This window comes from Myodes glareolus, chromosome 14 (genome assembly GCF_982192425.1).
Source record: "Myodes glareolus chromosome 14, mMyoGla1.1, whole genome shotgun sequence".
In the NCBI taxonomy this organism is placed as follows: domain Eukaryota; kingdom Metazoa; phylum Chordata; class Mammalia; order Rodentia; family Cricetidae; genus Myodes; species Myodes glareolus.
Window position 1 is genome coordinate 21,790,731 of NC_142039.1, and position 15,879 is coordinate 21,806,609.

The 15,879-nt window shown below is 44.8% G+C and overlaps 1 protein-coding gene across 1 annotated transcript in view; it reads left to right on the forward strand.

Annotated features, from left to right (window-relative positions):
• Itih5 (inter-alpha-trypsin inhibitor heavy chain 5) overlaps nucleotides 1–15,879 on the forward strand; it is a 97,459-nt gene that overhangs the window by 69,797 nt on the left and 11,783 nt on the right. The window contains exons 8-9 of the mRNA XM_048461072.3: nucleotides 10,577–10,745; nucleotides 13,044–13,353. Of these exons, the coding sequence (XP_048317029.3) occupies nucleotides 10,577–10,745; nucleotides 13,044–13,353 (479 nt within the window). The remainder of the gene's footprint in view (nucleotides 1–10,576; nucleotides 10,746–13,043; nucleotides 13,354–15,879) is intronic.

Below are 15,879 nucleotides of genomic sequence, written 5' to 3' on the forward strand. Positions count from 1 at the left end.
TCCAATGTGACAAAGCCCTAGCTTTGATACCCAGCGCTGCATGAAACCGAGTATGGTGGTGCACCTCTCTAATACCAACACTCTGGAGGTAGAAGCAAGAAGATCAAGAGTTCAAGGTCATTCTTCTCAGCTACATGAGTTTGAGGACAGCCTGGGATCCATGAGACCTTGTCCCCAAAGCAGAACTGTTAGGATGTTTGAATATTTGACATATCCAATATGAAAACCATGGATATTCCCAGCATGTTGTGAAGATGTAAAGAAATATTGCTGGAAAAGCGCTTTCTAGAAATATGTACCATGACATCATTAGGTTAATGCTTGACACATTTGTTGAAGCAAAGTCAAAGCACTAGAAGCTTGTCTTAATGAGAGTCAGAAGGGCGTGATGAGACAATCTGTCCCCCACATTAAGATGATGTCATTCAAACACAAAGACTAAAAAGATTGAGTTACGCTTATTTTGCAGAAATTATTCTAGGATCTAAACATTTTCAGCCTTTAACAAATGTTAAGACTGAATGTAGGCAGAATTTTATATCTTACTGTCATTCTAGCTTAGACTCGGTCCTGAACTGATTTTGACATTCAGACCTGGGCAGAGGAGATGGCTCAGTGCTTAAGAGAGAGACTGCTTTCTGAGTTATAAATGAAACGTACTCCACTTGAGGAGATGCTCACAGTGGAGTGAGGCTGAAAAGGAAATCAGCACTGTGATGGCAGCATAATCCCCGCATTCAGTGAGCAGAGGCAGAAGGATCACACTGTTCTCAAACGCTTGGAGACCTGACGCCTTTTAGTCCAAGCTACCCATTTCAAATGTGTTTAAAATGCATCCGGATCTGCAGTCCAGTGCATCTTGGGGGCATCCATTTCCTACAGTGTTTCTCAGACATGGAGGTGTATGTTTTTTTTTTTTTTGATTACCATTCCTTTCTATGGTTCTAATCAGACTTCTACAAAGTCTTTGACCTCTTTGTGGAATTACTTTAAACTATGTACTTTAAATTTCTTTTCTCTGGGGTTGGTTCAGAAAGGGCCATGGGGAACCAATTAAAGAGAAAGTGTCAGCTCCTTGGTAAACATTTTAGAATGAGGTGTGTGTGCGGTGACTAACTGGGGGGGACAACACTGTCATTGTACTGAAAACACAGTGTGGTTAATAATTCATTCCCTTGAACTTGGGTTCATCTATGAAGTCACGGGTTTTCCTTGCCCTTGCCCAGCAAACTAGGACTTGTGGTACAAAAGGCTTCTGTGTCAGTTCCTATGTGCTTTGACACAGACGCAAAGCTATCTGAGCAGAGCAGTGTCAGTGGGTACCCTGATGGAAGTACTGGGGAGGAGTGGGCAGCAGCTGACCTTGGCATGGGCTCCACTGACCTCTCTCTGAGGGTCTTATTGGACACTGATGTCATTCACCGCACACTAGTGATCACAGGGAATTGCTTCCGCCTTTGAGGACTGTGCCAAGGGCCCGCAGCTGCATGGATGCACTTTTGTTGGAAAGATGAGCAGGAAGAGAAATGCAAGTTCTAACGTTGGTCTCTAAGTGTAGCTTAGTGCAAGACCAATAGTGCACCAGACAGAGCTGCCTCTAAATACTGCCTTTCCCGAATGAACAGGAAAGAGTGAACGGGGGGGCTGATGTATAGGAGCCCAGCTCGACTGTCCGTGGGCACCATTGAGAAGACCAAGGGATGTTCCTCATCCACATCCATTGGAACAAGAAGGGCCCCTGCCATCCATAGGAACAGGGGGAAAGTTTGAAGCCGAGAGTGTGCTTTGGTTTATCTAGATCCTGGCTAGTGCCGGCATGAGTTTCATGGAGCGTGAAAGATTTACGTCATAGTCAGCCCAAGGCAGACCTGGAAGGGACTTCTAAAATGTTGTTTTTTAAGAAAATGCTTCATTCTTTTAATCCAAGGAAAGTTCACACAGGACAAGGAGTTTGTCCGAATAAAATACTGTTAAATAGAGAATAATTTTTAACTTTTGAGATCTTATATAGCTAGGATTAGAAGGGATCTTGTCTAATATCTGTACTCAGGTCAGGGTTTAGTTTCACTAGGCAAATAAATATATTTGTATCCATTTATCTACATACAGACATTATATTTATTTTGCATATTTTCAAGATCTTTGCATATCTTTCTATACCTTTATGTGTCCAAATACATCATGGAAGTTTCAAGGTCTTCCCTGAAGACATGTCTGGACATTTGCAGCTGGTCCTTATGTGTCAGCAGGATTACATGGATAGATGCTGACTGTGGATTGGCACCATTGGGACCTAGCATGTGCCATTTAGGGGTTTCTTGTTGGCTGATCTCGTTAAGAGTTTTTTCTTTACTCCTCAGAGACATTCCACGAATTCCTTGCTTTTCTCTCTGAAGACACATCCAATTTGGTCTTCTTGTCTCTTTACAACTGCCCGATCTCAGGTATTCTCAGCTCTCCCTAGAGAATCACTACCCTACAGTTGCTACAGTTGCTACAGTTGCTATGCATGGTCTGGACCTCCCTCTTCTCTGTGTCTTGTCATGGAATTTTACATTGAGTAAGGACAGTGACTTGCTGGGAGCATAAGTACATTCTGGCATCAGACATTTAGCCCCTCTTCCTAATCAGACTGCTCTCACACTAATTGAATTCTCCTCTACTGAAACTCTATGAAATGCATCAAAATTAGGGAGCCAAGATGTAACTATGTAACCCAAGCTTGACTCAAATTTGTAACCTCATGTCTTTGCTTCCTAAACTGTGGGATTGTAGACATACACCACCAAGCCTAGTTTTTAATTAATTTTGTATACCGATTTGTGTGTATGTGTACAATGTGTGTGATGTGTGTGCATGCGTGTGTATTTGTGCAGAGTATATGTTTTGTGTGCGTGTGCAGTGTGTGTGTGTGTTTAGTGTGTGTATGCAGTGTGTGTGTCTAGTGTGTGTGTACAGTGTGTGTGTGAGAGAGAGATGTGTGCACAGTGTTCATGTAAAGAGCAGAAGAACGTATGTGTTTGTGTGAGAGCATTGTTTGCTTTCCTATATATGGAGGCCAGCAGTCAACTTCAAGTATCTTTCTCTGGGAACTTGTCACCTTGTTTTGTAGATCTTTTTGTTTGTTTGTTTTGTTTTGGAGACAAGGTCTCTTACTGAGACCTAACTAGGCCAGATTGTTTGGCTAGTAAGCTCAGATGCCATCTGTCCCCACTGCCCTGTCGCAGGAATAAACATTTGACATCACACTGGGCTTTTTGTATGTTGGTTCTGAGGTTCATGCTTGAACATGTTTGAACAGCAAGCACTTTATTTGGCTTTTGCCACCTATTCATAAATGAATTTAGGGCTACCATTGCTCCATATAGTACATTTGGAGGTTTCTTGCTTCTCTCAAGTGTGCAAGGTCCAGAGAGAGAGAGAGAGAGAGAGAGAGAGACAGAGACAGAGAGACAGAGAGACAGAGAGACAGAGAGACAGAGAGAGAGAGACAGAGACAGAGAGAGACAGAGACAGAGACAGAGAGTGCTTTGAGAATAGAAGAAGAAATCTAAGCAGCATGGTTTCCTGGGGTTTCCATGGTTTTTGTCCAGGCCTTAGAAGGGTATTGGTAGGTAGTAGCCTATCTTGTCCATCACCTGCGCTAAAATATATCCTTCTTAGGCATATAGAAATCAACCTTATCCAGTTTGACAGAACCCCCCTAAGGGATCCAGTTCAGCCTCTTGTGTTCTACTCCTTCCCCTCTAGGACAGTTCCAAGGCCCAGAGAAGCTTATTACACATTCTCTGTTTCTCTGGACTTCCTCTGATCTTTCTAGAATGGGCTAGGCCTGTTTCTGGACTGTATTCTTGGGCAGAGGCTTCTGTTAATTTTCAACGTTTAAGTATGACGCAGAGAAAGATCAGTGCAAGCTCACTATTGCTGGCTGCTGCGTGGCTACTCACTCACAACCTCCCTCTAGATCCTGGGAGGGAAGGCAGAGCCCTGAAGCTGATCAAGACCATCACATAAAAGAGTGAAGCAGGGCTTAAGGCAGGGTCAAGCGGATGGGGGCCGCTAAGTTCCCTCTGCGATGGGATTTCTGGGGAATTCCCTCTGAGATTCCCCCAGGCAGCTCTATTGGGACTGGGAATGAAGCTACTGTAGGCTGCTGGCCCTCCTTCTCTCGGTTCACATGAGGTAAGTCATAGCTGAGGCCTTACAAGGTCATGAGGAATGAGTAGTAACTGAGCCAAGAGGAAAGTAGGGAGACCGAATGGCTACAGAGAACATTCGGCACGTTGGGGAAAATACCCACAAAGGAGACAGGCTGATTGCTACCAAGGTTTTTAGGATACTGTTTAAGAGTCCCTAGAGATACCAGCAGCTAAACAAACAGCTATTTTTGACAAGGGCCCATGAGTCACAGCCTAGCCAGCTTCACGTCCCTCAGAGCCGTGGATTTGAGCTCCCAGAGACACAGCCTAAATAACAAGAATGCCTGGTTATTGACATTCTCCGCCATGGCCTCACAGACCTTCCAGGGGTCTAGGTGCTTGGATAGGGAAGGACACCTAATGTCTTGTGTTCCTGCCTGGTGAGCGAGCTGTCAATCAAAACGAAAGCAGTGATCAAACAAACAAAAGGAAGCAGCGAGAACAAAAGCCGGACGACCAGTTTTCTGCACGAGGCCACCATGTGCATGCTGGCGCTTCCCAGTCACACGGGCAGAGTACAGGCATTTAACTATGCATTCTTACTGTAGCTTGTGCCTCGGCCACCATGAGCCTGCCGCTCACATCTCAGTGACTTGTGACTTCGCTCAGTGTTCTCTGATCGTGGTCCCTGAATTAGTTCCTTTTTCTGTTTATGTCTGGATAAAGCACTCTGACAAAAGCATCCAAAGAGGGAAGGGTTTCTTCTGGCTCATACATAGCTCACAGGTGCATCCACCATGGCAGGCTGGTTAAGTGGCAGGAGCTTGAAGCAGCTAATCACTTCACATCCATTGTCAAGAAGCAGGGTGATGAAGGCTTGTTCTGTCAGGTTCTCTTTCTTCATTTTTACAGTCCTGGCTCCCTCCAGACAGTGTTGTCCCCACAATGAATGGGTCTTCCCACCTCAACACATAATCAAGATAATTATCCATGGGCATGCCCAGAGGTCCATCTCCCAGGAAATTGTAGATTCTGTCAAGTTAACAATGGCCACTAACTACCACAGTCCCCAAAGACCAGTTTGGTGCTCTCTCCTGCACTCATTGCATTCCCTAACAAAATTACCTGTCTTTTTCCTCTCTGTTCCTAAGTCCATTTATTTTTCACTTTTTTTTTTTTTGCTGTTGGTCTCCCTCCTTTACACACAGAGAGACAGGAAAGTTTCTGAAGGATCATGTAGCACACAGCATTTTACCCGTGGTTACTCCTAGCTAAGTGGGATTATGTGAGTTTTACGTTTTTCTTCTGTTCCTTTAAAAATGAGGAACAAAGCTGGGTGGTGGTGGTTCAAGCCTTTAATCTTAGCACTTGGGAGGCAGTGGCAAGCAGATCTCTGTGAGTTCAAGGCCAGCCTGGTCTACAAAAGCTAGTCCCAGGACAGGCTCCAAAGCTACAGGAAACCCCATCTCGAAAAAACAATAAATAATAAATGCATAAATAATAACGAGGAACAAGATGGCAAGGTAACATAACACCTTTAATCGAAGAACTCTGAAGTCAGAGGAAGGAAAGAGCAGGGGTTGAAAAAAAATCTCTGCAATTCTGAGTTAGACAGATAACTTGGGATAAATAGTGAGACTCAAGAAAACGAAGAATAGGAGATGAAAGGGGAGGAGGAGGAAGAAGAGGAGCTGCCACCACTGCCACCACTACCAGGCATGCTGGCACATGCCTGGAACCTCAGCACTGGGGAAGTTAAAGTAGGAGAATCCATGAGTTGGAGGCCAGTCTGAGCTGTATATTAGATTCCAGGCCATCTAGGTCTACATAGTGAGGCATTGTCTCAAATAAGGTGTGCAAACAGTCAGTAAACAGAATGAAAGACAATAACAAATGAAGAACACTCTGATTACTGAAATCCCAAGATTGAGGGCTGAAGAACTTGGGGCTTGCAGGTGGGGCAGGAAGAAAACTGGACACCATGTCCACCTTCACTAGCCGGACTTCAGGGCTTCTGAAGGCTCCTTTGCCTGGGAGAGAGAGGAGCAAAGGGTAGAGGATTTGAGGAAGAAGATAAAATTTCCGGTTTTCGCCAAGTCGAGTCTGAGCTGTCCAAGGGTCCTGCCTGGAGAACTGATTGGCAGGTTGTCCTGAATTTAGAGAGAAGCACATTCCAGAGGGGAATCTGGAAATCCGGGAGATGAGGATGGTGCTTACACCCTGGATATGGATAAGTCTGCTGGAGCCAGGGAGCTAAGGGCGAGGGATGAGAGCCTAGTTGGAGATGTGGCTTAAAAAGTCATTCTGTGGCTCTTCCATTGAAGGGAGTAAGAAGGACGTGCTGGGGGAAGACCATGGAAGCACCAGTGTGGGAGGGGACCTCCAGACACAGAACTCCCTCATGGCAAGCATCTCACAGAAGTCTCTGAGGCAGTGCTGGCCGGTTGGAGTGCGGATTCTGTGAATTGAGTCAGGACACTCAGCCGTATTTCCTGGGAGTCAGAACTGAGAAGGAGAATGGAAACCCTCTGCATGGAGAAAAGGCCTTGAGCTAGAAGCCAGAACAGGGACAAGGCAGAACAGGGGCTGTCCTAGCTTTATGAGGGACAATTAGTGTTTCTTTGCTTCCCTTTTTCCGGAAGAACTGGGAGTGGGAGGCAGCCCTGGGGAGTATGAGGAGATGGACTGTGGGAGGCAGCCCTGGGAAGGATAACGAGATGGATTGTGGGAGGCAGCCCTGGGGAGGATAGCGAGATGGATTGTGGGAGGCATCCCTGGGGAGGATAACGAGATGGATTGTGGGAGGCAGCCCTGGGGAGGATAGCGAGATGGATTGTGGGAGGCAGCCCTGGGGAGGATAGCGAGATGGATTGTGGGAGGCAGCCCTGGGGAGGATAACGAGATGGATTGTGGGAGGCAGCCCTGGGAAGGATAACGAGATGGACCGAAGGAACTGTGCCATTGTTCTCATTCCTGGGTGGATACGGAATTCCTGCAGTGCTTTCTGTGGGGATGCTATAGAGGATGCGTTTATTAGCTGCTGCCAAACACTGAACAGAAAGAAACAGGCTGGCAGCAGAACTGGAAGGGCTCCCGAAACAAGTTGCACGCTGGAAAGGCTGTCACTCCGGATACTTGACTTCCAGCGGTGTGGGAGCTGCAGATGCCACTGTCTTGGATGCCAGTATGGGCCCTGGCATGAGACTTCCTGCGTTTCAATCCGCCGTCCTGTGGGGTGTGATTCTTAATCCCTCCACACCTCAGCTGCATCGTCTGTAAAGTGGGAATACTGAGAGAGGCCTTGCCACGGGTCACCGTGGGGGTTGAGCTGGCCGATCATCTTGCCCTCAGCATGCTAGCTAGTGGGCACTGATACCAACTGCTAATATCGCTGCCGTCACTGTCTTCTCCATACTTCTAGTGATGTCTTTAGACTCGGCTGTCTTTCCAGTCTTTCAGAATGAAGGAATGGTGCGAAGGTAAGGAACACTAATTCAGCAGGGAGCTCCGGGGAGCTGAGCAGACACATGCTCGGAATAGAAGCTCGTAAGCGCCGTGAGAGAGGGTGTAAAGGAGAGTTTTAACGCAGACACACCCAGCATCATTTTCTAAAGTGGACTTTGGAGGTTCCTTTGGGGGTCCATACAAGAGTTAGACTGTGAGATCTTAGAGTAGGCACTGGATCTGGGAATGGAAAGATGACAGGGGAGTGAGAAAGAGGGGCACACACAAAAGGGACAGTTTGAAAGTGGGGGGTTTTCCCAGGGGTGGAAAGAACAGTATTGTCTGGATCCAGGGTATGCAGCAAGTCCCACGAAACCCAGGGAAAGGCTGGTGGGATGCTAGAGCAAGCATGCATTCTGTACCATGCACTATTCTGTAAACACCCCCGCCCCGACACACACACACCCCCAGACGCCACTGTTTCTCTGGATTCTCCTTGTATTTAATGCAGGGAACCAAATAATAGCAAACCCAATATAACACTGACCATCTTCTCGGCTCCCTTCCAAGCACCTTTCATTGTGTCCCTGATTTAACCTTCATGATGGATGAGGCAGGCACTGTTATCCTGAGTCTGCTGACAAGATAGCTTAGGAGCAGCATTGTATGCCATGGAATGTCCCGCACAGGGCTGAACCGAGGGTAAATAATGTGCCCAGAGCCATTGCTATGGTGACTGTGTAATGCAGGTCCTTAAGTTCATACACCGAGCCTCTTTAAATGTCTGATGTCAGTGCTCATGAGGCCTGGCAGCCTCTGTCTCTGCGTGGTTATACAATCTCTTCTCCAGGCTCTGGCTATTTCTCAAGTTCTTATGGTTTCACGTCACCTTTATCCAGTTATCACCCCTCAGATTCACTTGGTCTCCTTCTTTGCTATACTGAAGGTGTTTGCCTTCTTAGTTCTTTTGCTTTCTGTTCTCTGTGCTACCTAGTTCTGTCCAGAATCTAGTCCTGGATCCTCTCCTCTCCTCCCCGCCCCTCTCTTCCCCTCTCCTCTTTTCTCCTCATCCTCTTGTCCTTTCTCTCTTCCCCGCTCTCTTTCTCTCAGCTCCTAGAAACAAAGCCTCACCGTGTAGCTCAAACTGGCCTTACCCTCCGTTCTGACACGAGCCCTCAGTGCCAGGGTTACAAGTGCACCACCATGTCCAGCTTCAAATTCATCTCTTTATAGAATATCCCCCATGTCACTCTGTTTTAGAGATGTTAAAATGTTTTAAAATTCCATGATAGCAGCACAAAAATAAATAAATGTAATAAAAAATGTGCAAAACCATATTGTCTTAGTCAAAGTTCTGTTGCCCTAAAGAGACACCATGACCATGGCAACTCAAATAAAAGAAAATATTTAACTGGGGCTGGGTTGCAGTTCAGAGATTTAGATCACTGACATCATGGAAATTAGCCTGATGTCATGGTGCTGAAGAGAAGCTGAGAGTTCTACATCATGATGCATAGACAGCAAAAAGAGAGAGAGAGAGAGAGAGAGAGAGCACTCCACTGAGCCTAGCTTTAACTTCTGAAACCTCAAAGCCCACCCCCTAGTGACATAATTTCTCCAGTAAGGCCACACCTACTACAACAAGGCCACATCATGAATATTTTCGAATAATACCACTCCCTGTGAGCCTATGGCAACCATTTTCATTCAAATTGTTACAAATATATTTATTATTTTCTTTAATTTTATAATTTGTTACTTATTATATAATTCATTCATCACTACACCTGCGCCTGCCACTTTCTGAAGGTTACTGGGTGATAGGGTAGTGAGTGAATTTCACCTGCAGAAACCTTAACATCTGTTCCAGGAAAAAGACATAAAACAAGCAATCATTACTCTGAAATGTGCTTTACCACAGCAGTATGTTAAATTGAGGACCGGTTTAGAGGAAGGAGCGGCAGGTCTCTGGAGCAGCGAGGACAGTTTTCATAGTGAGAATTTAACCCACCTTTCTGGGTACTGAACAATGACGAGTGGCTTCCTAGGTGAAATCTAGGGACAAAACAGTGTGGAAGAACATTCTAGCACAGGAGAATGGTGGTCAGGACCTGTGCGTGATTTGGAAGGGAAATATGTTTGTTATTAAACTTAATAACGTGAGTTCAACCCTCAGGACTCATATGGTGTGCTGTGGGACAAGAGTCTGTGCTCTGTCACTTGTATTTTAAATAAACGCTGATTGGCCAGTCGCCAGGCAGGAAGTATAGGTGGGGTGACCAAGCAAGAAGTAGAGATGGGGCAACACGAATTCTAGGAAGAGGGAAGTTTCAGTCTGCTGTTGTCACCCAGACAGAGAGGAAGCCAGACACAGAACAAGCAAGATGTGTCTGCCTCACCGAGAAAGGTACCAAACCACATGGCTAACACAGACAAAAGTTATGGGCTAATATCAGTTATAAGAATTAATAAGAAGCCTGAGATACTAGGCCAATCAGTTTATAATTAATGGAGACCTCTGTGTGATTTCTTTGGGACTTAACGACTGCAGGAACCAAACAGGACAGAAACCTCAGTCAACAATGGTGGAAAGAGATAACTTCCACAAGGTGTCTTCTGACACCCACTCGTGTGACACATCAAGTGTTCATTCACATACACACACACACACACACACACACACACACACACACTCACTCATATACAAAATCAAACCCCAGTTTGAAAGTTTTAGAAAAGAATGTGAAGATGCATTGATCTGACACGCCATACCTGGTAACAGCATGAGATCCAGTATTGAGTAAAGCATTCATTTATATCTTCTGTTCAATTGTCATATATTTATACCGTGTTCCAGCCAGTGATAAGTGTCCTTTGCCTAGTGGACTTTAAATACGAATCCCGAGACTGCTCCTGGTAGTCAATTTCTTAGTCAGGGAACACGTGGACTAATGAGCCCAGATGTGATCAAGTTGAGTTTTGTCTTTTCCTAGACCAGGGAAGCTCTCGTCACAATTCTCAATGACCTCCGACCTCAGGATCATTTCAATATCATTGGGTTTTCCAACCGGATTAAAGCATGGAAGGACCACTTGCTGCCCGTGACTCCGGAAAACATCAGGAATGGCAAACTCTACATTTACCACCTGTCACCCACTGGAGGTAAGAGCGATTCCTCCCAGCCTTCCTACCCAGCTTTGACAGGATCATAGGTTTGTTTTCTGCAGAGAAACAAGGCTTTGAGAGTTGAAGCTGATACTAACAAATAAAGCAATGATAACAATATTCTCAGGTGCCTATATTTCTTCAAGTTTGTAAATTCTCAACCCCTAGACCTTCAGCCAAGTTATAATTGGAAAAATTCATCCCCAATTTGGATCCTGAATAAGGCAACTGGTCTTGGTAAATTGTTCTTAATTGGAGAATATTTTAGGTTTATTGTTAATCTACTTGTGTGCACCTGTTTCTATAAATTGATGACATCTTTGTGGAAGTGTCTTGGAAACCAGAAGAGGGCATCAGATCCCCTGGAGCTGACATTACAGGTTGTGAGCCACTTGATGTGACTTCTGGGAACTGAACTTGGATCTTCTGGAAGAACAGGAAGTGATCTTAAATGCTGAGTCATCTCTCCGTAGGATGGAGAATTGAAGCAAAGTGTACGATCCAATGTTTTCTATGTACTCGAGCAGCGGCAGATGAAACTGCCCTGTAAGACGAGCTATGCTCTTGCCCGAGCTGCAACATGGTAAGGGAGCATGAGCCTCAGATGCCCTGAGCTGTGCTATGGATCTAGAGTGGAAGGAGAAGAGAGCTGGTCTCCAGGTCACTGCACATACACCTTGAGTGTGGTGTCTGCTGTGTGTGTAGAAGGTTAGGACAGGGCATGAAGACAGCGAACTTTTGAAGACTCCAGAACCAAGCACTCTGCTGCCCACTGCGCTGTACGTGATTCCTGTCTTTAAGAGAAAAGCACCTTAAATTTATTATTATTGGGGGCAGAGCATGTGTGTAACATGGCAGTCACACAGCAGTCAGAGGATGTGAGGGCAGAGCATGCATGTAACATGGCGGTCATACGCAGTCAAAGAATATCTTTGCAGTTGACTCTCTCCTTCAGCCTGTATGTGGGTTCCAGGACCTGAACTCAACTTGTCAGACTTGCTCAGCAGATGCCATTACTTGATGAGCCTTCTCATCAGCCCCCATCTGACCCTTTCTCAAAGGCAGATATGCTATCTTGTGGAGTTCTCACATCTATTAATTCTACTTTCAGTATATGGAAACAGGATGCAAAACACTCAGGCCAGCCTTTCTCCATCTGAAGATTTCCATTTCCTCATAGTCATTTTCCATCCAGTTATTAGAACTGTTTTATCATTGGACAGGGGAAATTAAATATTAGATTTAATGTCATAGTTATTATCTATAGCAGAAATTAACAAGACTGTGAAGTCCTTCCTCTTTGTAGTCCCTAAGTCCTAACATGCTTCTTAACACACGATGCATGTTCAGTGCTTATCTGCTAATTTGACTTACGCTAATGGTATTGCTTACTATTAGAATGGTGTGTTTCACTGAGAGGCAATACACATCTTTAGAAAATAGCTAATATGTATTATATTCATTTGGAACCCAAACCTAAGAATCCATATTTGTTTTCTCTCTATATTTCTTTCTCTTTCTTTCTTCCTTTCTTTCGTTCTTTCTTCTCTTTCTCTCTTTTTTCTTTTTTATGTCTTTATTCCTCTCTCCCCTCTCTCTCTTATATGTATTTGTGTATAACTATGAATTTATGTGCACCTCATGTGTGCAAGTGCCCATGTGGTCCAGAGGAGGGCAATGTTCCCTGGATCAGTTGTGAGCTGCCTGATTCTGGGTCCTCCGCAAAAGCAGTAAGAGCTCTTAACCACTAAGCTATCTCTCATTTATTTTTTTTTCTTGACACTTCATTGCCCAGCCCTTTGCTGGAGCACATCAGAGGACTCTGCATTCTCTATGAAATGTACTTTCAAGGTTGGAGCACGGCTCCTGAAGCTTGATCTCCTGGCTTTGAATCCTGCTCCACCATCTATTAGCCATTTGCCCCTTTCCTCATCCTAAAATGAGAGGGTGGCAAGAACCTGGCTATCGGAGCAGAATAGTTTAACTCTTTCACATGTGTTGAAGGACCCTAGCAGATAAGGGTCCTTCTCCTTAAGTGTCAGGTGTGGTCTTGATTTTTATCCAACTGAGTAGTCCCCTTTCTGGTCCCTGGGCATCCAGTGAGATCTCAGAGGATTAGTTGGGCAACTCTATTTGTTGAGAGGACCCAATGCCGGTGAGTGGACAGAAGATTCCATGCCTCAGCACAGCCTTGATTCTGAGCCCTGATAGGCCTTTGCTACATGCATGTGACAGTACATTCAGAGGTAGAAGGTGACTGCAAAGCCATGAGCTGTCCTGTGTTGTGTTCTCCAGGCACAGACATCAACGGGGCCCTGCAGAAGGCCATCAAGCTGCTCAACAATTACGTGGCCCAGAACGACATTGAAGATCGGAGCGTGTCCCTCATCGTCTTCCTCACGGATGGGAAACCCACCTTCGGAGAGACCAATACCATGAAGATTCTGAGCAACACCAAGGAAGCCACTGGAGGTCAGATCTGCATCTTCACCATCGGCATTGGCAATGACGTGGACTTCAAACTGTTGGAGAAACTTTCGCTGGAGAACTGTGGTCTTACACGACGCGTTCATGAGGAGGAGAAGGCAGGAGCACAACTCATTGGGTCTGTTGTCTGTCTTCTCGTAACCAGAGGCTGGGGCGGGGCCTGAGGATAGACACAGTGAGAATCCAGAGCTGAAGATAATGTTGTAACCAGAGACCGGGGCAGGGGCTGAGTGTAGATGCAGTAAGGAACCAGAGCGAAGGATAACGTTGTAATCAGAGGTTGAGGAGGTCTTTGTCTGGGTCTTATCCTCACATTTGTTGGAAATGAAGACAGTTCACTGCATTGAGGAATATTGCAGTGTGTTTTGGTCTCATTTTAAAAAAATTATTTACTTTGTGGCACTAATAATTGAACATAGGGTCTTGTGTATGCTAAACAAGCAATTCACTCACTGGTGAGGTAACCTTTCTGTTATTTTAGTTTGAGATGTGGGTCTTGCTAAATTCCTCATATGGCCTTGACCTTGTGACCCTCCTGTCTCAGCCTCTACAATAGCCAGGGATTACCTGGGTGTACCACCCTGCCTGTTTCATAATGTGCTTTGAAACCAGTCTGATTTGAGTTTAATATGTGACTTTAGGTAGGCTTTTAAGACTGTCAGTGCCTCAGTTTCCTCTTCTGAAACGTGGCGGTTATAACTGATGGTTGTTTAATAGGAAAAATTAAAAGTTTTGGCACAGTGACTATTGCACATTAATGACCATGTGGGGTTATAGTATATATATATATATGTATATATATATGTATTTATATTTATATATACTATAGTTTGATAGTTTAAATATACTATAGCTTGATAGTTTAAATAAACTGGTGAAATGATGTTATAATTTGAAGTAAAATGATCAATTAAAACTGATGAAAACTCAAAACTTTCCTTTGTGGACAAAAAGTGGTAGAAAAATCTAGAATTTAGATTTCCTAAGACAGAACCACCTTGCCTGAAGTGGCACGTTGTTGATCATGGCATATGATTTTTTTTTTTGTTGGTTGAATTAAGTGCTGTCTTCAGGTTCAGCACAACGTAACTCAAGCTTCAGTGTGCAAATATGGGATCCATTTCAAAGGAAAAGCCCACTTTATCTAGATTTTGGTAGCCACAATCAAAGGAATTTATGACTCGTAAGCTTGACCGGCAGTCTCTGAGCTATGCAATCAACACAGGTGGTTGCTAAGGGACCGGCCACCATTTTTCTCCTAGGATTTCAATGAAAGAGTTAAGTGAGCACACAGATCTGCTTCCTACATCATAAAAAAAATTATTCCAAACCAGATTCAAAGAGAGAAAACTTCCTGCGCCATAGAACAAAAATCAGGAGGTCACAAGGAAAAGCAATTCCATCGAAACCATTAGCTACACGCCGTCCTGCTGGAAAAGCCATCTGTACCTTGCATTTCCCAAGAACTTAAAACAAACCCAATTTTTTAATATATCCATCACCTCGGACTGGAGAGATGGCTCAGTGGTTAAGAGCATTGCCTGCTCTTCCAAAAGTCCTGAGTTCAATTCCCAGCAACCACATGGTGGCTCACAACCATCTGTAATGAGACCTGGTGCCCTCTTCAGGCCTGCACATAGACAGAATATTGTATACATAATAAATAAATAGATATTAAAAAAATATATCCATCATCTCCTATGATCCTCACAGATTTCTAGAAGATAAGTAGATAAGGTAGAAGTTACGATGCCTACAGATACCTCTGGCTGTCAAGGCTTGCTAAGTGGTTAATTTAACGCTCCTTTAAGAGTTGATGCAGGCTAGCCTCTACTCCAGATAGTCATTCTGGGGCCCAGGACATCATCGCTCTGTGCCTCACTTCCTTAGAAGTTATCCTCATCCGCAAGTTGAACTAAGTCTATGCCATTTCTGATCTTTTTGTCCCAACAAGAATAAAACCCACAAAAGTGAGCACAAGCTATCTTCCTGGATGCCAGTGTCTTGGAAGATGTACATACAATTCCTAGCTCTTGTTCATGGGTGAAAGTGTGACCTCAGGGCCATAACTGTCCACAACAGAATCTGGGGACTTTCCTTTGTAGGTCAATGTACATGTGCCTGGTTAGAAAACTACCATTTAAAAAGGAGAGGATAGTCTTGGGAAGACAGCTAGTAGCTGTGAAAGGGATACTGTTAACTTCGCAGTCCTACCGGTAACATTGGGGGAAATGGGGCCACATGTCCTAAGACAGGGCAGTGGGGACAGACCCCACAGCCTTCACTGTCTAGGTCGTTGAAAAGGGAGTGTCAGTCTGTCATTCCTGGCCCACAGGAAATGCTAATGGATACATGCTGTGTCCCTCAAACGCTCTTAGAGTCAAGACACGAGTTCCCAAGATTGACGTGCTGCCCCAAGTACCTTCGTAACATGCATTCAAATTCAAGAAACAAATTATGTGTAGACCTTGGAGAAACTTAGATGTGTAGAAAGGAAATATAGCAAATGTTCTGAGGAATTTTGAAGTTGTACCCCAGGAAGACTATTTCAAGAAACCAAAGGTTGATGTAGGCAGTGGGAGATTTTGATTAATTCCAAGGGGGCTGCTGTCCCAGGAAGCTTTGTGAAGGAGCGAAGGCTCAC